This window comes from Tripterygium wilfordii, chromosome 12 (assembly GCF_013401445.1).
Source record: "Tripterygium wilfordii isolate XIE 37 chromosome 12, ASM1340144v1, whole genome shotgun sequence".
Lineage (NCBI taxonomy): Eukaryota > Viridiplantae > Streptophyta > Magnoliopsida > Celastrales > Celastraceae > Tripterygium > Tripterygium wilfordii.
Window position 1 is genome coordinate 2,681,691 of NC_052243.1, and position 19,892 is coordinate 2,701,582.

The 19,892-nt window shown below is 34.6% G+C and overlaps 6 protein-coding genes and 1 non-coding gene across 7 annotated transcripts; 1 reads left to right on the top strand and 6 right to left on the bottom strand.

Annotated features, from left to right (window-relative positions):
- The first annotated feature begins 2,821 nt into the window (after positions 1–2,821).
- On the top strand, positions 2,822–5,091 carry LOC120010172. The gene is made up of 2 exons (XM_038860883.1): positions 2,822–3,000; positions 3,249–5,091. The coding sequence occupies exon 2, from the start codon at positions 4,063–4,065 to the stop codon at positions 4,579–4,581; it is 519 nt and encodes a 172-aa protein (XP_038716811.1). The 5' UTR covers positions 2,822–3,000; positions 3,249–4,062; the 3' UTR covers positions 4,582–5,091.
- Positions 5,092–5,267: 176 nt separating this feature from the next.
- LOC120010171 lies at positions 5,268–6,125 on the bottom strand. Its single transcript, XM_038860882.1, has 2 exons — positions 5,825–6,125; positions 5,268–5,706 (listed from the first exon to the last, which is right to left on the bottom strand). The coding sequence occupies exons 1-2, from the start codon at positions 6,049–6,051 to the stop codon at positions 5,415–5,417; spliced, it is 519 nt and encodes a 172-aa protein (XP_038716810.1). The 5' UTR covers positions 6,052–6,125; the 3' UTR covers positions 5,268–5,414.
- A 1,809-nt stretch (positions 6,126–7,934) lies between these two features.
- On the bottom strand, positions 7,935–8,089 carry LOC120011648. Its single transcript, XR_005471092.1, has one exon. It is a non-coding gene; the product is annotated as a small nucleolar RNA snoR135 (small nucleolar RNA).
- A 704-nt stretch (positions 8,090–8,793) lies between these two features.
- LOC120010132 (profilin-3) lies at positions 8,794–11,619 on the bottom strand. Its single transcript, XM_038860837.1, has 3 exons — positions 11,431–11,619; positions 10,388–10,525; positions 8,794–9,268 (listed from the first exon to the last, which is right to left on the bottom strand). Exons 1-3 carry the CDS (start codon positions 11,551–11,553, stop codon positions 9,134–9,136), a joined length of 396 nt encoding a protein of 131 aa, XP_038716765.1. The 5' UTR covers positions 11,554–11,619; the 3' UTR covers positions 8,794–9,133.
- Positions 11,620–11,749: 130 nt separating this feature from the next.
- Positions 11,750–13,124, bottom strand: LOC120010443. The gene is made up of 3 exons (XM_038861244.1): positions 12,218–13,124; positions 12,038–12,105; positions 11,750–11,908 (listed from the first exon to the last, which is right to left on the bottom strand). The coding sequence occupies exons 1-3, from the start codon at positions 13,122–13,124 to the stop codon at positions 11,750–11,752; spliced, it is 1,134 nt and encodes a 377-aa protein (XP_038717172.1).
- A 1,291-nt stretch (positions 13,125–14,415) lies between these two features.
- LOC120010444 lies at positions 14,416–15,330 on the bottom strand. The gene has a single exon (XM_038861245.1). It carries the CDS (start codon positions 15,328–15,330, stop codon positions 14,416–14,418), a length of 915 nt encoding a protein of 304 aa, XP_038717173.1.
- A 1,597-nt stretch (positions 15,331–16,927) lies between these two features.
- On the bottom strand, positions 16,928–19,310 carry LOC120010445 (probable polygalacturonase At3g15720). The gene is made up of 9 exons (XM_038861246.1): positions 19,305–19,310; positions 19,008–19,151; positions 18,671–18,811; positions 18,391–18,555; positions 18,013–18,220; positions 17,783–17,864; positions 17,557–17,665; positions 17,278–17,391; positions 16,928–17,158 (listed from the first exon to the last, which is right to left on the bottom strand). The coding sequence occupies exons 1-9, from the start codon at positions 19,308–19,310 to the stop codon at positions 16,928–16,930; spliced, it is 1,200 nt and encodes a 399-aa protein (XP_038717174.1).
- Between the last annotated feature and the right edge of the window lie 582 nt (positions 19,311–19,892).

The following is a 19,892-nucleotide window of genomic DNA, read 5'->3' on the forward strand; positions in this document are numbered from 1 at the left end:
AATATTATTGGACTCCATTTTTGATGAGAAGGGATAATGTATAGAAATTTATGTTTTGCTGATGTGACTGTATTGGAAGATGTGTTTTGCTGATTTGGTTCTATTGGGAAACGTGTTTGACTTGACTTTTTGTGTAATAGAGGTGAGATTTTTGTTGACCCAACAAAAAACACCCGTTGATACGCAGACGCAGTTATTCCAATATAAAAAATCAAATGTGTGCGCATAAAATGTATTGGAGATATGTCTCAATGATGTGACTGGATATTTTGTTGATGTGATTGAGCTAACAAAATGTATTGATACATTGGCGTAAATTTGCTGGGGCCCAGTATCAATTTTTAGTGTATTTGTGAGTGCGGGTTAAGTGTGACTCATATGTTGGAGCCAATATGGAGGTCAACCATGTCTCATTCTTATATGTTTGGCCTAACAAAATGGGGACAACAAATTTGTATTGTTGTACACATCCATGCCCATATCGAACCAATAAAACTAGGGGTGTGCCAACAAAAATGAGATTTTGTGTTTTGTTGATCTAGCTATATTGAAAAACGTGTTTTACTTATGTAGCTGTATTGGGAGACGTGTTTTGTTAATGTGGTTGTATTGAGATTTTGTGTTTTGGTGTAATTTTGTTGTGACCAACATGGAGACATAGAATATTGTTGACCTCTATGTTGGGAGAGAAAAATTTGTGCTTTTTATGTAATAGAGGTGAAATCTAGTATTGATTTTTGTTGGGCCATTAAACATAACTCATTGCATTTGCTCTAATTAGTGGTCGGTTTTGTTCGGTTTTTTCCGGTTTCGGTCGCCAATTGGCAATAACCATATATGTATATGATATTAATAGATATAGCATACTAAGAGCAAAACGCAATCATGTTAAAGATAATCACGAATAGCTTAGATGACACTCATGTGTGTAGTATATCTCATAAAGATATTAAGTTCGAATCTCCCCATCCCCTTCTCTTGTAATAAAAAAAAAAATTGTTCAAAATATATAAATACAAATAATTTTAAGAGGATCTGCCTGTGATGCAATGTCAAACCCAAATGAAGAACGTAATTGGACCACCGTAATATTTTGTATGGAAACATCGAACCATTATTTTATTTTTTAAAGTAAAATGAACCCAGACATGCATATTTCATTTGTTCATCATCTGATTATTACATTGCGAGAAGTAATTGGCAACAAACTTATCTACGCTATATTACAACAGAATTTGAATATCTTCGTTAATCATGCATTTATAAAAAGAAAATATAAACAACTCTCGTGTACAAGATAATAAATGAAATCAGAGACATAACATATTTTACCTCACATAATTATGTCAATGCATTTCGTAACGATCCATAAACAAGTTATTTCCAATCCTTTATAAATTATAAATAAATGATAAAAAACATAAATAATTGTAATCAATCATTGATCGCTACGGGGAGAAAAGTATTTATAATTATCAGATTTTATGCTTCAAAATTGTTTTACACAAACAGAACAAAACGACCATCTCTTACGGAACTTGAGTGTCCAATTTTTACAAGAAATTATTATTAGTAGTTAATCACGTGATTAAAAATGAAAGCTTAATAGCATAATGTTCTCTAGATTTGACTCTCCAATCTCCATTAAAAAAGGAGATTGAAGGACACTTTTTTGAGTATTTGACTCATGCATGATTTTCACAGGCAAAAAGTCACAGTTTTCAGCATGCTCAGGATCAGCTCAACCGTCGTAAAGAAAGAAGATGATTACCGCTTTGACCTTCGGAAAAGATAATTAATATGATTTGTTTATGGTCTTAATTGGTCAAATCTTTGCTGCTTTTTGACGTACGTTGGCTAGGCATCTAAATTAGCGGTGACGAAATTCTTGTCTGACCTGTATTAAATTAAGTTCGAAGATAAATTATATGTTCGAAATATGGGTCCAAATCTAATAAAAATTTCCGGTTTAAAACCGGGTCACGGTCCAAACACATAAATCTTGTCCAGTTTAGTTATCCAGACCCGAACACAGATTAATTTATCTAAATTTAAATCAATTCGGGTGTGATCAATTAAATACGTCCAAAATCCAATCCAAGTTGGGTATGGACATGTAAATATTTCGTAAACACGTGATATTATCCAACCCATAATTGATTTTTTGTCACCCCTAATCCAAACAAGAGAGGAGAAAATATTCAGTGGTCACTGCACACCACGTAATCACGCTGATGTGGTGTGCTTGTTCCACTGAATATTTGACATGTGGCGACTTTAATCCAGTCAAAGAAATTGCTTACCCTCTTACAGATAAATTCTATTAGTGTTGTCTCACGCGTTTAAAACACCACGCGCCGTCTCCACTTCTCTGTTCGTCTCACTTAAAATTCAATCCAACTTGGGTATGGATATGTAAATATTTATTAAACACGTGATATTATGCAACCCGGAATCGATTTTTTGTCACCCCTAATCCAAAGAGGAGAGAGGTTCCAAGAACAAGTCATCACCCGACCCAGTATTATTTAGGCCCTGTTATTAGTGCACTATGAACGGAACTCTTAATGTCAATTTTCCAATCAAACCCAGATGCCAAAAACTCTTGAGGCTAATAGCCTAACCAGAAAAAGTTACGGGCCTTGAAAGTTAGGCCTAGCCCAAGATCTTAAAACAGTATCCACAAGACAATATTCTATTTCTAATCGTTGTACATGTCTAACACCCAGCTACCCCCAACGGTCAACAAAGAAAAACTTAAAAAAAAGGTATTTCAAATTTTAAATTTCAAATACTTACATAATCCAATCTCCAACGGTCACCTTACCAGCACCTCCATTTCCGACTTTTTCCCAAAACTTCAAGAGAGAGATAGAGAACGGATCGCAGTCACTCAGAAAGAAAGAGAGAAAAAGCCATTGAAGACCAGAAAGAAAGCCGTAGCAATGAAATATTCTCACAAGAATTTTTCCGGCACAAGAATCCCTGAAACTCCAGAAAGTTAGTTCCTCCCTCCTTCCTTCCCTTTTGTTCTGTATGATTTATCAGGATGTTCTGGTTATCTGAACAGAGAACATTAGAATAACTGGAGTGATGGGTTTTTGAGGATGTTTTCTTTCTTCCTATATATATATATTATTTTCCTTTTTAATTTTCTGAGCAACCAAACAAAGGAACTAGATCTAGTTTTCCAATTCCTCTTTTAATTTTTTTTATCTTTAATTCTTACAAGAGTTTAATATTTATAGGTGTTGATGAGAATGGTAAAAGCTATCAAGAAATGGGTCTCAATTTGCGGAGTCCAAATAAACCAGCAACAAAGAACTTCATGTCGCCGACAATTTCTGCAACTTCAAAGGCCAATCCTCCAAGAAAGAAAGTCTTAGCTGAACGAAACCAAATTACTGACTTTTCTCTACAGAAGAACCCCCCAACATTGATTCAAAATCCACCAAAAAGACTTCAGAATTTGATTCAAGAGCTGCTTCGGTGATTTCAAGTCTAGGTACTACTGAAACTTGAAACAATGATTCTGATTTGAGGCCTTATGACCCATTAAAGAATTATCTCTCTCCAAGGCCTGATTTTCTCCTGTATAAGCCTAATAGGCTCCAAAAGATATTGCTTCGCATGGAAAACACGGATGAAGTAAGCAGCGATGATTCAAGTCTTGGTAGAACTGTGTCTCCTGAAGCCAAGAAAATGTGAGATGAGGAAACTGATCCTTTACATGCTTCTAAAGAAGGCTCTCTGAAGAAAGAAAACGAAGAACTTGAATTCAGTGACAAGGAATTAGATAAGGAAGAAGAAGATGAAGTAAGCAGCGATGATTCAAGTCTTGGTAGAACTGTGTCTCCTGAAGCCATAAAAGTGAGTGATGAGGAAACTGATTCTTTACATGCTTCTCAAGAAGGCTCTCTGAAGAAAGAAAATGAAGAACTTGAATTCAGTGACGAGGAATTAGATGAGGAAGAAGAAGAAGTGAACGAAGGCAAGACGGGTTTGTTGAAGATTTTGCTCTTACTGATTGTTCTGGTGTTCCCTACGTCATACATTTACTCTATGAATTCTCCCACTCCTTCACCTACCACACAAGCCATACAGGATTGGCAATTCAGGTTACATGACCATGTCTATGGTTTGGTGAAGAGTTTTGAGGGTGAAGGAGGTATATTCGATTCACAAAGGGATCTGATTGTAATAAACCATACAGTTATTGGATATAGTATTGTTACAGAAGAGTTGGTACAAGATGTTATAAGGGGACTAGGTGATAGTGATGAGCGGATTGAGGTGGAAGAGGTCCAAGCTGGAAAATTTGAGGTTATCAAGGTTGTCAAAGATGAACTCATAGAGGAACAAGCCAGAGTGGTATGTGAAGATGCTTGTGATTTCCAAATGGATACAATAGAGATTCCTAATGTGAAAAGTGAGAATGTTGAGGTTGAGGGTGGACAAATTGAAGAAGACATATTGGAGTTGTTGAGGTTTATGATCATCAGATTGAGGGATCTGATTCTTCAATTGATCAGCAGCTTGATATTAAAGATGAAAACATTGAAGAAGGTTTTGCTCAACTGATTGAGGAACAAGCCGGAGAAAGTGAAGATGCTAGTGATCTCAAAATGAATACAGGAGAGATTTCTTATAAGAAAATTGAGAATGTTGAGCTGGAGAGTAGACTTAGTAGAAGAAAACTTTGGATTTGTTGAAGTTTATGGTTACCAGGTTGAGTTACCTGATTTTTCAAATGTTACTGAGAGAAAAGAATATGGCTTTTTAATGGATCCAGTGAAAGAAGTTGAGCATGAAGAATTAAACCAGGAAGCCATTGAAGTGCAAAGCTTTGAGATTTTGAATCATGGAGTGGAGGAGATTTTAGAGGAAGAAGAAGCTGTGGAAGACATGGAAACTGAATCAATTTCTAGAGGTGTTATACGTGTTGCTTTATTTTCTGTGGTTTCTGCATCGTTGACATTAAGTTTTTGCTTTATTTTGGAATGATTGGATTATTATTACAATAACATTGATTGATACTGCAATTAGTACTGCAGATTATACCAATCACAATCCCCATTAATCCTAACATTTTTTCCCTATCATAAGCTTAATTATCTGAAGGAAATAAGGATCACAACTAGTTTTCCATCTTAATTTGTTTAGGAGCTGTGAATGGATAACAATCTTGAGAAAAAACCCATCTGATTCAAATTGCCATGAAAACTTTGATGGAACCTTAAACTCAAGCTAGGGAAAGTCTACCAAAATTGCAAAGTGAGTAGTGACTATAATTTTATATGATTCTATGCTTGATCACATGTTTTCCACAATCATCTTTGAAAATCTACCATAACCAAAAACAAAAAAGAATCCGTGTTACTGCACCACCAAATCATGCAATTTGATGATGTTATCTAGGGTTCTTTTGGTACAGAAATCGGATTCGGATATTTCTTGCTATTGAACACAAAATTGTTGCCTCTTGATCTGCCTTTTAAAGATCTTGAGACCTTCTTTGATATAGTTGCCTTAGGAAGATCATGAGTGTATGATTTGTGGGTATCAAACCCATTTTCATGGCTCTTACAAGTCTTCATTCTCTTTGTGTAAGGATTTTCTTTCTTTGCAAGGTCTTCTATGCTCCTCACACTGGTAAAAGATGTGAAAGATTGAGACTTTCCTTGAAAATAATTAGACAACCCCCTCCTGCATCAAAAATCAAAACATAAGATTTAGTTCCATATTGAGAAATCTAATTGTATAATAATATTGAACATATATATATATATATATAATTAATGTTCTTGTTGATTGATTTGCTTACTTGATTGGTAGATGGGTCATGAGCTCTGATAATTGATACAAAGCCCCATTTGAAGAACTTGAAGATGATGAAAACACATCATCATCATCATCTACCATGCTTGATGATGAAGATGTTGTTGATCCATTTGAGACACTTGAGCCATCATGATCATGACTTTTCATGGTCACCCATTGATCCTTAGCATGGAATAGTGCTACAGAGGATTGAGATTGAAGAATTTGCATATCTTTTGAAGAAGAACAAGAAGAAGAGATAGAGAGAGAGATGAAGAATATGAACACAAACAAGCTATGAATCCTTGAATAGATACATGCATATATTAGGAACTTTTTGAGTGGATTAGGACACGCTTTTGGGGATATGTATGCATGATAGGTGATACGTGTACCATCTATACCTATTTGGAAGCAAATTTATTATGATAATCACAAATACAAGTCAGCACACATCAGCATCATTGGTCAAACTTTATTGAATATATTTAAAACCTCCTGTTTATGATTCCATTCTACTCCTAATCTACGTGGAAGTGTTGGATGTTAAGCGACTCTGGACCCTATATGTCTGTTTATAATCAATGACAATCCTCTACCATATAGATTGGGGGTAAAATGGAAATCATAAATTGATTTGTAACATTGCCGTTGGATTTGCATGAAGTATTGCATCCACAAAGAAACCCTAATGCGTCGAATTTTGTGCTTGATATGTTCTCAACTACTATAGTTAATTATGACATTAACAAGCGCGAAGTATGATGATTCGCCTATGAGACACTTCATTCAAGAAGTCCAACAGTTTATGCGCACAAATTGAGGGTGATTGTTTGTCAACTGATACGTTGAGAGGAGAACTCGATAGCTCACATCCTCGCTTGTTTATCACAAAATTTATGTGGTTTAAGAGTTCGATTTCACACTCACACCCGCTTATCACTGAACTTATGTGGTTTAAGAGTTTGGATACATGACTACCTAGTGTAGATTCACTCTATAGTGGAGAGAGAAGAATTCATCCGGGGATTGTAATAAACTTTTAATTTTTTTTAAAAAAAGAGTAACACTAATTATTAGGTCCTTATCATAAGTAGTGATTTAAATATATTTGAAGAGCTTATCTTTAAGATTCGACATTATCTTGTTTATTGTATGTATGGTTTTGAATTGAAGCTGTCCTTGTAATATAAAAAAGGAGGATAAGCACAATGCCTCTGAATCCGTCCATATTGAATCACCATCTAATAATATTAATGAGGACCAGCATTTATTTTATTGTACTGGGAATATGTGGGTTTATTCAACAATACAAATGAAATTATAAATAATTTTTTTAAAAAAAAAACAAACATGAAACTGATTTTTCTAATAAACGCCCAAAATTTTAGATAAATAGTTAGTATTTCAATTGTGCTCTATTTATTGAGCAAAAAAAATAAATAAATTTGTGCTCTATTTCTTTGTCATATTAAATTGTTCATATTATACCAACGAGACTGACAAAGGAACTAATTCTTAGATGAACACACAAGTCCAGAACCCCGGAGCCTCACATTTGCTGTAGATTCAAGTCTAAAAAAGTTGGCTTGGGACCCTACCACCAATAATCAAACTTCCCAAATAAATCTCTTCTCAATGTTGGAGATTTGATGGTCAAAGAAACCAGTCTACACCACATAATTTTCTTCCAATGTTTTAATTCTAACAACCTTGGACCCAACCGAATACCACGTTGCCTCCTCTGATTCAAACAAAATGGCCGCCTTCATTTGTCTATTATTTCATCACTATAGACTGAAACCAATTTTTAATTTTATTTAAAAAAAAAACAAACTATTTGCTATGCTTTTTATACAAATAACTTTTTTTCACAGTTAACTGATATTAGCAATGGAAAGCCCGGTAAGCCCAAATCAAAAGGGCCTTGTTACTTGTTAGTTAGCCCAGCACCTATGTAGGGTAGGCTCCGCTAAATTCGATCAAATCAAATATCTTTATTGTAATGGGTATTCAATTCTCAAAACGAATCAACTAAAAGTAAAGCAATCCGAGTTTGAAATCTGGAAATTGAATCGACTGATGAATAAAAACAAATCTATAAAGAAGGGTTGAAATGTGGGGAAGATGATTGTTGAGAAATTCAATGGAGATTGAAACACAACTGCCCATCTTCCCCCCGATTGATTTCGGTTCTTGTTGCAGGGAACACTTTCGGATTCAGAGTGCATTCATTATCGCACAACGCCGATACACACTTCCCTGCTTATTAAAACTATACCTATAAATAAATCTCCTCTTCTCTTCTCCTCAATAGAAAAGACGGTTTAGAAGAAGATCTACCTAAACTAACAAACCAAAAATAGAGACCGACTCAGGAAAAGAGAGATGGAGACGAATGTGGTGCTGAGTCTTTCTTATATAGAAGTGCGCATATGCAAGGAGGATTAGGGTTTTCTAAGGATTGGATTCTCTGAAATGACTATAACACCCTTCTGTCTCAAATTCTTATTTCCCATTTTTAAATGGACCCTCACCCCTCTCTGTTCCTTCACAAATTTTTAATGTACCAAAGAAGATAAATTCATTCCTTTTAAATAAAAAAATTACAATGCAAAGTATTGAATTGTTGGTTACCCTTCTATTTGCAATGGAAATTGTATTGACAATATTTGATTTGATTTAATTTTAATTTTTTTCTTTATTTTTCAGTAATCACATTATCAATACTTAACATATATTGTAAATTTATAATCCAGCACTAGTTAAAACTTGGTATTCTGATTAGGCCTATTAAAACCAATCCGGGCCGAAATTCATACGCTTCGTAGAATGGGAGAATACTTGTTTTCCAACTGGGGAGTAATAGCAAAAACAATACAACATGGTCGATCATCACATTTTCATATCGAGATCTCAAACTTAGACCCCAAAAAATTGGTAATCATGCGAAGAGAACATATACAAAGAAAATGGAAGAAGCCAGCTAGACAACTTTATTATGGAAAAACCTAGTCTTATATCTCAAACTCAAGAAGATACCCTCTTCTTTTTTCTTTTTCTTTTTAATCTTGTATGATATAAAACCCAAACCCAAGCCAACAACATGCAAGCTTCAAATATGCAAACTCAAACTTCACCAGAAATAAAGGAGAGCATAATAAATACTCGGCCTGAATAAGGATAATTAGGGGAAAATAATAAGCCTATGACACTAAGAACACTTTGATCACAGGTTATTAAACTAATGCCAGTCCACAGCCATACGCAAGCCCAGACCCAAAGCCTGGCATCTGTGGAGCAATGATCAGACCTAAAGGCCTTGATCAATGAGGTAATCCCCCAACCTCTCAACAATCATGTTACATTGTCCTGCAGTCAGAGGCTCTTCGTATATGCCAATAATCAGAGCTTGGCTAGTTTTCTTCACAGTGATACCACCAGAGCCCTGCCAAAGAAGGGGACACGGAAAAATAAAGGAGAAAGATTAAATAAATAAAATAAGCATATACAAGAGCATCGGCTTTCTCAAACTGGAGTACTAACCCTAACTTAGTCAAGTACTGAGCAACTACTTGCAGATTGGTTTCTTATACTAACCACATAAATGAACACGATTGAATAAACTTTACCTGAATCTGTAAAATAGTTTCATGCTGTCTAAAATTAAATTTACATCTCCCATCACTTAGATGGAGTTCAGTATCTCAGTATCGATGGATTAAATGCATATATTTTACCATCAACAGACATTGAGAGTAGGCTAAACGATGCAAGATTAGGTACCTGTATGAAGTCATATGGAAATAAAAGATATAAATACATGAATGACACTATGACATACATCTGCTGGGGACACTTACTGAATATATTCATGCAAAAGCAAATGATCATCCATGTGCCTCTTCCTATGCTTTGTGTGCAAGAGACTCTTATTGTTGGGGACACGAAAATCACAACCAATAGCAATTATTCAAGTGGTCCCAAACAAGTGATCTTGAAGCTCGAAAAGATACGCTTTAAAATTATCTTTTCATGGATATGCAAGATTTCGAGTCCGTTACTCTATTATAGTGACAAAAGTGCTGCTAAGATCCATCTAAGCCATCACAATTATACACAAAAGCATGAAAATAAATTCCAAAGAATCTGCCTTCATTTTATCTACACCTACCAGTCAAATCGGGTCCAACCCTCCGATATGTGAGCAAACAATTTCATTAGGTCCTTATGGGAAAGTTGAACAATGTATTTTTCTTCCTTTGCCGCTCATGTAGTGCGTAAATCTGATCCAATTCTTAAATCTTAAATCTTAATCGACGCCACATTTTACTCTACACCAACAATTACTTATCTTAATACATCTATATACAATAAATGCTATCATAGAATGCCTGTAGGGTTGTAGCATGTGAACAGCAAAATATTTAGCCCACAACAGCATTATGCATATAATATCTGGAAGAACTATCACAATTATGAAGACAGGAACACTATCAGAAACTCAATTATGGAAAAAAAAGTGTAACATGATTGAAGGAAGTCGGAATCATGAACAGCAGAGTACCTTCTTTCCACGAATCACAGCTCCAGGCTCTCCCTGGATAACCATGTATTTTGTGCCACCGAGGTGCAATCCAGTTGGAGCCAGAGTCCCAGGTTCATCAAAGTCTTTCATGATGGCAGCATTCTCTTCAGGCTTGAACTGCAAATAACCGACAAAGAACATGTTAATGAACAACTATATTGCAAATGCAAGGCAAGTATTCCACCACAGTCGATCATCTACTTGAAGTCCCATTGAGAAACAGTCATTCAACTACATTCAGAAAGTGAAACTTAAGCCATTAAAATGGAAAACCCCAATCACAGTTGTGTTATTCAAAACAAACTTCAGAACCCAAGGAATTACAAATGAAAAGGAGAACTATCTCTTGATCAACATAGTGGTGAAACAGATTATTTCCTCCCTCCTTTATATCATACATCAATACATACCAGCACGTAAACAGCCCACACCAAATTGCACAGCAAAACTTCCAATCTAATTGAGAAAGGGAAAAGAAAAAAAAAAACCAACGTTAAATTATTATATCATCAAATATCAAACTCATTGATTTTAGGGGCAAGCCCCACAATATGCCCAGTTCATCCTCAAAGGCTCAAACTTTTTCGACGCATCCAAGAAAAGGTGTGCACAGGCAAATTAAGAATAGAATGATTTCAAATGCTGTTTCCCTGAAAAAGAAAAAATAAATAAATCTTCCCAGTAATGCCAAGTACTACCATGTGATTCATCAGTACGGGTAAAAGTAAAACCAACTGAATATTACAGATCCATCCTTAATGAAACAATCAAAATTGACCCAAATCAATGACAATGGAAAAGTAAAAGGCAATAGAGCCAACGAATACACTGATTCGATACAATAATTTAATCAAATCCTCAAATAATTCTCTGAAACAACTCACACAGAACCAAAAAAAAAAAAACAACAATAATATCACCCAAATTTCAAATAATCTAATAACTCAAATTTCAGATGATCAGATCCGTATAAATTCAGAAATACAAGATTTATCGGCATTCAATCGTAGAATAGAAAGAACCTGAGGGAAGGTAGAGCTCTGGGCCCAGACACTGCCATCGTGGCCGATGATAGCAGCGGCCGAGAGATGTTGGCCGTCGATATCGCACATCAGGTGTTCATCGACGTAAGTTTGCCACGACATTTCTTCTGATCAAATTGTGGATTTCCTTATCTTTTCTCCTTTTGAATGCTTCGGAGTTTGAAGGAGAGAAAGGTATATATAGTCAGTCAGTGAGTTTCCAACTTTGAAGTTGGAAATCAAAAGCTGTGGCCCATTGGGTTAGCGATTTTTATTGATGCTGTCGTATCTGGTCTGCATATTTGAACATGAGTGCCGTTCACATCAAGAGACCACTACTTTCATCCCCGCTTGTTTGGTCCAGTGGTTTGAGAACTGATGGGATATCATCCACCCAGGTTTGAGTCGAAACATTCGCAATAATGCGTCCTGGATGCTCGGTCAGGTGTGGGTTAGTGGTCTGCTGGGTCTTAGGTCTCTATGACTGGCAAGTGACTGACTTCCTAATCGTCCATCATTTTCGTTTTTTTTTCTTTGGTGCAGTTGATATACTTTTTTTTTATGTGATATTTGAATTCCTCTGCTACTTCTGTATCATCATCATTACCACCTTCAAATAATACAGAACGGCCTGATATCTTACAAGACAAGAACGATCAAAAAAAGAAATCTGATCTTACAAGACAAGAACCATAAAAATGAAAAAGAAAAAAAAAAGATCAATTTCAAAAAGTGAATTAGGGATCAAGATCATCTGAGGTCTGTGAGGAGCTAAGTAATCCAAAACCATCTTCCGCCTCCAACTCTAATCTCTGCCCATGATTCTTCTTACATTCAAAGTAAAACACAATCATCACCAGAAGAAGATACACCTCTGCTAAGCAGAAAGGAATTGCTGCAACAATCCCACAAAAAGACTGAGTGACTAAACCCATGTCATCATCTGTTGCTGCAACAATGAACACAACAAAGATTGGAACAAATAACAACACCAAAATCAACATTACTTCAAACCCAAGAATCTCTCTTCCTCTCATCATCTTCCAAGCCCTTTTTAACGCCTCTTCTCCCTTACAATCACCACCTTCAATGACCGATACCACGACCGCGAGCATCAGTATTGAAGCTAAGTAAACAAAACCCATTGAAGCCAGAATCCCCACCACCAAAGAAGCAATAATCACATTAACCAGTTTGATCGAAACTACGATGACAACGACAGAAATGGCGACGATGAAAGTAACATACAAGTATGTGATGAAAGGTCCTCTCCATGAAAAATAGAACCATGTAATCAAATCTTTTGGACTACTACTACTTGTAGATCTTCCATTGTATGTTGGATTGTAGACATGAATAGTAATCACCACCCCAAAGAAAGTAACAATGTAGAAGGCAACAAAGAAGACGATTTCGAGTACGATGAGAGATGTAATCAAGTCCCTTTGATGATCAGCACCACCATCTTCAATCATCTCTATAAGAGGCCTAGCAAAGATGGAATGAAGAAGGACAATGAGAGATAAGGGAGAAAGTATGAGGAGCATCACATGAAGAATGAGTTTTTTATCTCTTGCTTGTGTTTTGATTGCTTCCCTCAAGATTCCTCCAACACTAAGAGGATTAAGAGGTACTGAAGAAGAAGCCATTGATGGTGTTGTTGGGTCAAGGTTTTGGAGTTCTTCTTTGCCCATGAATGATTTCCAAGTCTTGAAAGGTTGAATTGATGATAAAATCATTTACTTAGTTTCATGTTTATATGCATTGTAAAAGACCAAGACACTTCCTTCTAAGATTTTCCAATAATAATACTAAATTTCTATTTAATTTGGTGAAATAATTAAAGAAACCACTAAAATCTACAAGAATGCCAAGTGAGGCCATCAAACATTATTGTCCACAAAGATATAATATTATATAACTTCTTTTATGGATTTATTTGCTTTTGGACCAAACCTATTCAGCTTTTTTCAGGCATTTCTCAAGGAAATGCACAAGTAAGGGAGTTTATATATGGGGCTGGGGTTATCTGGTGTGGGGAAGGGGGGCGGAAAGTTCAAGATGCAATCCTTGTCTCCCATGATTCTTTTATGCGAACAAGGACAACAACGATGTACAATTTCATAACCTCGTGTGAATATGTACGACTTCTCTATGAAGTGACACAATCTAATTGGTTCGGTACACCACATTAATTAACTCATGACACACAATCTAATTGGTTCGGTACACCACATTAATTAACTCATGACATGATATGACATAATACGCCATGTGTAATGGATTGATGGAGGTGAGTGTTGAAAATCACTGGATCGGTGCATCAAAAAAATTATAAATATGTAATATTTAGCATGATGAATATGATAGTGTTTTTTTTTCCAAACAAAAAATAATTTGTCGTGATAAAAAATCAAAAATTTTGATTTGACATATGTCAGATGATGGCGAAGTTATTTTAGGGATTGCATAATTTAGTTTGGTCCTAGTCTATTTATTTGATTTCTTGGAAAGGATTTGAGTTTTATTATGGTTGTATACTCACGTCACAACACTACAATCATAATTTATACTTGACAATAGGTCACCTCGATTGGTCAAAATACAAAGAATTACCAAACGGATCTTGAAGTTGGGGACCATTGGGTTAGCCAATTTAGTAATGATGTCGTGTCTAGTCCGCACATGTGAACGTGGTTGAATGAGTGCCACATTCACATTCACATCAAGAGATAACTACTTTTTTATTATAAGGGATGTGAAGGCTGCAACTCGAAATCTCCATGAGATACCATACACATAAGTGTTATCTGAGTTACTCATGGTTCTCGTTTTTTATAACAATGTAGTGCAGATGGAAAGAAAAAAATATATGATATTTTACAAGAGAAGAACCATTAAAAAAAAAAAAACTGATCTTACAAGACAATAACCATAAAAATGAAAAGCAGGGAAAGTAAATTAGGGATCAAAATCATTTGAGATCTATGAGGAGCTAAGTAAACTAAAACCATCTTCCACCTCCAACTCTAATCTCTCCCCATGATTCTTCTTACATTCAAAGTAAAACACAATCATCACCACAAAAATATACAACTCTGCCAGGCAGAAAGGAATCCCTGCAACAATCCCACAAAAAGACTGATTGACTAAACTCATGTCATCATCTATTCCTGCAACAATGAACACAACAAAGATTGGAACAAATAACAAAACCAAAATCAACATTACTTCAAACCCTTGAACCTCTCTCCCTCTCATCAGCTTCCAAGCCCTTTTTAATGCCTCTTCTCCCTTACAATCACCACCTTCAATGACCGATACCACGATCGCGAGCATCAGTACTGAAGCTAAGTAAACAGAACCCATTGAAGCCAGAATTGCCACCACCATAGAAGCAGTAATCACATTAATTACCAGTTTGATGACAACAAAAGAAATGGCTGCGATGAAAGTAACGTACAAGTATGTGATGAAAGGTCCCCTCCATGAAAAACAGAACCAGGAAATCAAATCTCTTAGACTACTACTACTTGTAGATCTTCCAATATTGTATGTTGGAGAGTAGATATGAATACTAATCACCATCCCAAAGAAAGTAACAATATAGAAGGCAACAAAGAAGGCGATTTCGAGTACGAAGAGAGATGTATGATGATCCCCGCTACCATGTTCAATCATCTCTATAAGAGGCCTAGCAAAGATAGAATGAAGAATGAAAATGAGAGATAAGGGAGAAAGTATGAGGAGCATGACATGAAGAGTGAGTTTTGTATCTCTTGCTTGTGTTTTGATTGCTTCCCTCAAGATTCCTACAGTACTAAGAGGATGATCAGGAGGTGAAGAAAAAGCCATTGATGGTGTTGTTGATTCAAAGAGTTGGAGTTCTTCTTTGGCCATGATTGGATCTTATTGTATTCTAGAACAAGTGCTTGCTAAGGCTTGAATATGCTTTTAAGATTTCCAATAAAAATAAACTAATTTGGTGAAATAAAGAAGCCTAAAATCTACAAGAATGCCAAGTGATGCCACCAATATTATATGACTTTTTAGTTGATTTATTATTTAAATGATTTCTTACGGAAATGCACTAGTAAGGGAGTTTGTATATGGGCTGGGGTCACCTGGTGCGGGGGGCGGAACCTTCAAGATGGAATCCTTGGGACCTTGTCTCTCATGAATCATGATTCTTTTCTGCGAACAAGGACCACGGCATACAAAAGCCAACAAACAAACTTTGATTTTACATACGTCAGATGATGTTGAAATTATTTGAGACAGTGTATAATTTAATTAGTTTGGTCCTAGTCTATTTATTTAATTTCTTAATTAGAAAGGATTTGAGTTTTATTATCGTTGCATACACATCAGGTTCTGAAATGTTGACGTTTAGGTTTTAAAACAATTATTTCGGTGATAGTTTAGTAACTCTAGTGGTGAATCTCTTTAGAATTAATCTATGTAGATTCGGAAGGTCATAAATTTGATTCTCACTCTGAGCAATACACTTAGTCTCACGTTGGGTTTTGATCCAACTTACCATATTCGTCAAACTTTTATTTGCGTTCACACTTGGAGCAATACTATTGTGTCCTCACGATGAGTTTTGATCTAACTTCTGTGCGCGTGAGCCTGACAAATAACCCGAGTTTAGTCTTATATTTAATATCCAAAAGAACTTCATATGTGCCAAAATAAGATGATCAGTTGTCGGCTAGGAAGCACTAGCATGACTACCACTGCAAGGCACCGGCATTGGGTGCCTTTGGCGTTGGGAGTGCGGGTGCGCACCCAATTTTTTTATATTAATTATTTTTATATGGGATATTGTTCTGATTCGGCTAAGTACGGCTGCTCACAAAATAACTAGGTTCATGCTTCAATTCTTATTGTGTTGGAACTTGGTCCATACTTCAATTCTAACTGTGTTGGAAGTTGTCCTTTTTCTTATTTATACACGTTATATATCACTTTTGCAGAATCATGCAGCCAATAAAAGAATGAGATGTTGCAATTTTATCAACAAAAGATGAATTAGTCACAGATTAACCACGTGACCAACACTAACTTCTAATAAGTAAAGGAAATTAGTAAAAAAATCCTTTGTAAGACATGTATTTTAGGTTGAGAAGACTTGAACTATAATACTCAAATCTTGTAAATTAGACTTGAATTAATGATAATGTTATTTTGTTCTTATGTAAATATATATTTTTTTATATAAATATATAAAATAATATTTATATATGACGCATCCAACTACATCCGTATCCTAATTGTTAGAACAAATGATGAATCTCCGTATCTCGTATCACAAATTTCGTATCTCTGCACTCGTATTGGTGCTTCTTAGACTTGCCGGAATTGAAACACTGTCTAATCCAAACCAAGTATGCATTATTTATATTCCATTTAATCTCACATCATTGAATATATAACAGAATGAACATGCACCCACAAATTACACTGAACACAGAGAAAGAGAGAGAGGGTCTAATTAGTTTATCAGGCAATCAACTGCAGGAGTTGCAGAAGTATATATTCCATGAGCATTGAAGCAGGAAGCCTGAGTGACTTGTCGTGGAATTGCTGAGGCTATCTTTATATATTTCAACAAAATGTTGTGGCAGCCAATGGTTTGACTGCATTGCAATATGATTGCATTCTTTTTGCTTGATGTCCCATGAATTCCAACAAATGAGATATCACTCACTCTTACTGCCGATGTCTGTAAAATTGCATTCATCAATTTAGTTGGTAAGAGAGAAAATTTCATCATCATTATTATTATTATTTCACTAGTGTGTATATATATATATATATATATAAGCATATTGGTCGCCATACCTGGTTTCTGCAATTGTTAGAAGGACAATAGAACTGATCGATAATTATAGGGTTTGTGACATTCCGAAGCCTAATCTTCTGGAACGATATTTGCTCCGCGTAGCCAGACCCACCCTATATACAAAAATAAATCTACCTCTTAAGAGTAATTCTCTTATGCGGAACTTAAAATGTAGACAGATGTTTTCATTCTTTTTGAAATACGTGAGACCCAAAATAATGGGCCCACTTGTGATTTCATATATATATATATATATATGTGGGTAGCTTTATATTTACCTGCCATGTCTTTATTCTTACTCCATTTGAAGTTCCAACAAAGGTACAATTTTTAACACGCACTTGTTCTACTTTGTCTGACCTTCCATTTTTTCCTAAACTTCCAATACTGCAAATAAAATAATTTAATCAAAAAATATAATAAATTCGAAATAGAAGATCATAAGCAATTGTTTTATGTAATTAAATAAAAAATTATGATAAATTAAAATATTTGAAACAATACCTTATACCATGCCCGGGTCCGCATCTTACACCCCTTATGTTAATGTATGAGGAACCTCCTCCGATTGCAATGCAATCATCACCTAACAATCATATTAATTATTTAAGAATAATATTTAAAAAAAAAAATTAGATGACTACAAATTTAGAAATACATACATACACAAGGGGTTTAGGGTTTAGTGATTTAGATAACTATCTAAAAGTTCGATTTGAGAAACAAAAAAATACCTGTTGCAATGTCGATATGACGAATGCTGACATTTGAAGAGTAACCAACATCGATGCCATCGGTGTTAGGGCTTGATTCCGGGGCAAATATACGGAGTTTAGAGATAAATACTTGGTTAGAATAAACTATGCTAATATGGAGGCTTCCACTGTTTACATGTGTGAATCCTTGTAGTTGAAGGTTGTCACAGTGTTTAAACGTGGTGCCCTAAACACAATTAAACGAACGAATTAGTACATAATAATTTTTATAAAATTATTATTTGATAAATAAAATTCAACTTTCATATATAATTTTTGTGAAAATTGACACAAAAATTGATCAATTTGGATCAAAATTAAAATAATAATAATAATAATAATAATAAACTAGATTACAATCGGTCTTTGATTGGCGTCGCGGACAGATTGCCACCAACTCCATCCTCTTCCGTCGAACATTCCTTGGCCGGTGATTTTGAGTCCTTGCACTTTTGAGAATACAATCCATCTTGATGCATCGTAACCATCCCATGATTTAAATTCCGGGGCAATAATATTACCCTGAAGCTGGATTTTTCATGATTAAATTGTTAAAAATGGTGGTATAGAAAACAAAAAATATTTGTGTTAAATTCAAAATATAAATCATTATATTGTGTAGAAGGGAAAAAAAAACACTTACCAGGATAGAAATGGTAGAAGGGTTGCAGGGACCTTCAAAAGTTACTGGATTTACCAAGAATGTTGTGTTTGGTACAAGCATTGATTGATCAACTGATGCACTTCCACAAGCTGCTGCCCAAGTCTTCAAGAATGCCTTTATATTTACAGGAAAAAATAATGTTAATAAATATGAAAAAATTAATTTATTTGAGTGCTGAAATAATATTAATAAATCATCAAAGAAGGAAAAAAAAATTACAATATTTCACAAAATTAATTAATGGCCAATAAGCCTCAAAAAATAATAATTAAGTATGAGTATTATATTATATATAGAGAATGAAACATACTTGTGAATTGTCACTAATTCCATCTCCAACAGCTCCATAATCCATAACATTAACAACATCATTACGAGAAATCTCTTGATGGCATTCTCCACTTCTCAATTCCCAATTTGTGATTAGCAAATAAAATAATGTGAACAACATTTTCTGCATACATAAGCAAAATAAAAAATTTATATATGTTAATGAGTATATATTATTAAAAATATTTGTAGTATATATTAAATAACAATAATTATGTCTCTCTCTTTATATATATATATATCTACTTGATTTTCAGAAGGAATTTGGAATACTTACAGACATTTTTGAAGAAGAGCTAGAAAACTTTGGTAAAAACAACAAGTGATTGTCTGAATATTCCAAAAGCTCTCCAATGATCACTTATATATGGGATTTCAATTTGCTTTGCAATTAATAAAGGAAACCTCTAATTATATTATTTGTCATCAATGTAGGTAATTTTGGATTATTTTGAGCAGAAAAAAGGTGAAAAATTAAATCTCCAAAAGTATTTCGGAATTAACATTGTATTATTTTTCTAAGTACATGGTTATTAACAAACAAAAGGGAATGTCATGATCATCCAATATGTAAAGAAGCAATGAAATGGGAATATAAATTTACAATAGAAAAAAAATAAAGAAATTATTTGATACTCAATATGAACAAATTGCTCTTAGTTAAAAAAAGTAATATAAAATAAAATTCATGCAACTTTTGAGTCACATATATATATATTTTTCACCGAACTTATACCTTTTTGGGGGGATTAATTTTTTAATTTTAGATTTAGGGCATCATTATTTCTTGTTAAATTTGCTCGTCATTTGAAAAACATTGATTTTCAGGTGGGAGATATAAAATAATTGTGATTTAAGTTAAAAT

What these genes read in the sequence shown, in the direction of transcription:
- LOC120010443 (XM_038861244.1), bottom strand. Translation starts at nt 13,124, where the DNA reads ATGGGCAAAGAAGAACTCCAAAACCTTGACCCAACAACACCATCAATG. An exon ending in AGAGTTGGAGGCGGAAGATG is followed by an intron (nt 12,106 to 12,217) that starts GTTTTGGATTAC and finishes TTGTCTTGTAAG; the next exon opens with ATCAGATTTCTTTTTTTGAT. An exon ending in TTCTGTATTATTTGAAGGTG is followed by an intron (nt 11,909 to 12,037) that starts GTAATGATGATG and finishes TGCCAGTCATAG; the next exon opens with AGACCTAAGACCCAGCAGAC.
- LOC120010445 (XM_038861246.1), bottom strand. An exon ending in ACGCCAATCAAAGACCGATT is followed by an intron (nt 18,221 to 18,390) that starts GTAATCTAGTTT and finishes AATTGTGTTTAG; the next exon opens with GGCACCACGTTTAAACACTG. An exon ending in TCATATCGACATTGCAACAG is followed by an intron (nt 17,865 to 18,012) that starts GTATTTTTTTGT and finishes TATGATTGTTAG; the next exon opens with GTGATGATTGCATTGCAATC.
- LOC120010172 (XM_038860883.1), top strand. Translation starts at nt 4,063, where the DNA reads ATGAATTCTCCCACTCCTTCACCTACCACACAAGCCATACAGGATTGG.
- LOC120010171 (XM_038860882.1), bottom strand. Translation starts at nt 6,051, where the DNA reads ATGCAAATTCTTCAATCTCAATCCTCTGTAGCACTATTCCATGCTAAG. An exon ending in ATGACCCATCTACCAATCAA is followed by an intron (nt 5,707 to 5,824) that starts GTAAGCAAATCA and finishes TTTTTGATGCAG; the next exon opens with GAGGGGGTTGTCTAATTATT.
- LOC120010444 (XM_038861245.1), bottom strand. Translation starts at nt 15,330, where the DNA reads ATGGCCAAAGAAGAACTCCAACTCTTTGAATCAACAACACCATCAATG.
- LOC120010132 (XM_038860837.1), bottom strand. Translation starts at nt 11,553, where the DNA reads ATGTCGTGGCAAACTTACGTCGATGAACACCTGATGTGCGATATCGAC. An exon ending in AGAGCTCTACCTTCCCTCAG is followed by an intron (nt 10,526 to 11,430) that starts GTTCTTTCTATT and finishes GGTTATTTGCAG; the next exon opens with TTCAAGCCTGAAGAGAATGC. An exon ending in CTGTGATTCGTGGAAAGAAG is followed by an intron (nt 9,269 to 10,387) that starts GTACTCTGCTGT and finishes CTTCTTTGGCAG; the next exon opens with GGCTCTGGTGGTATCACTGT.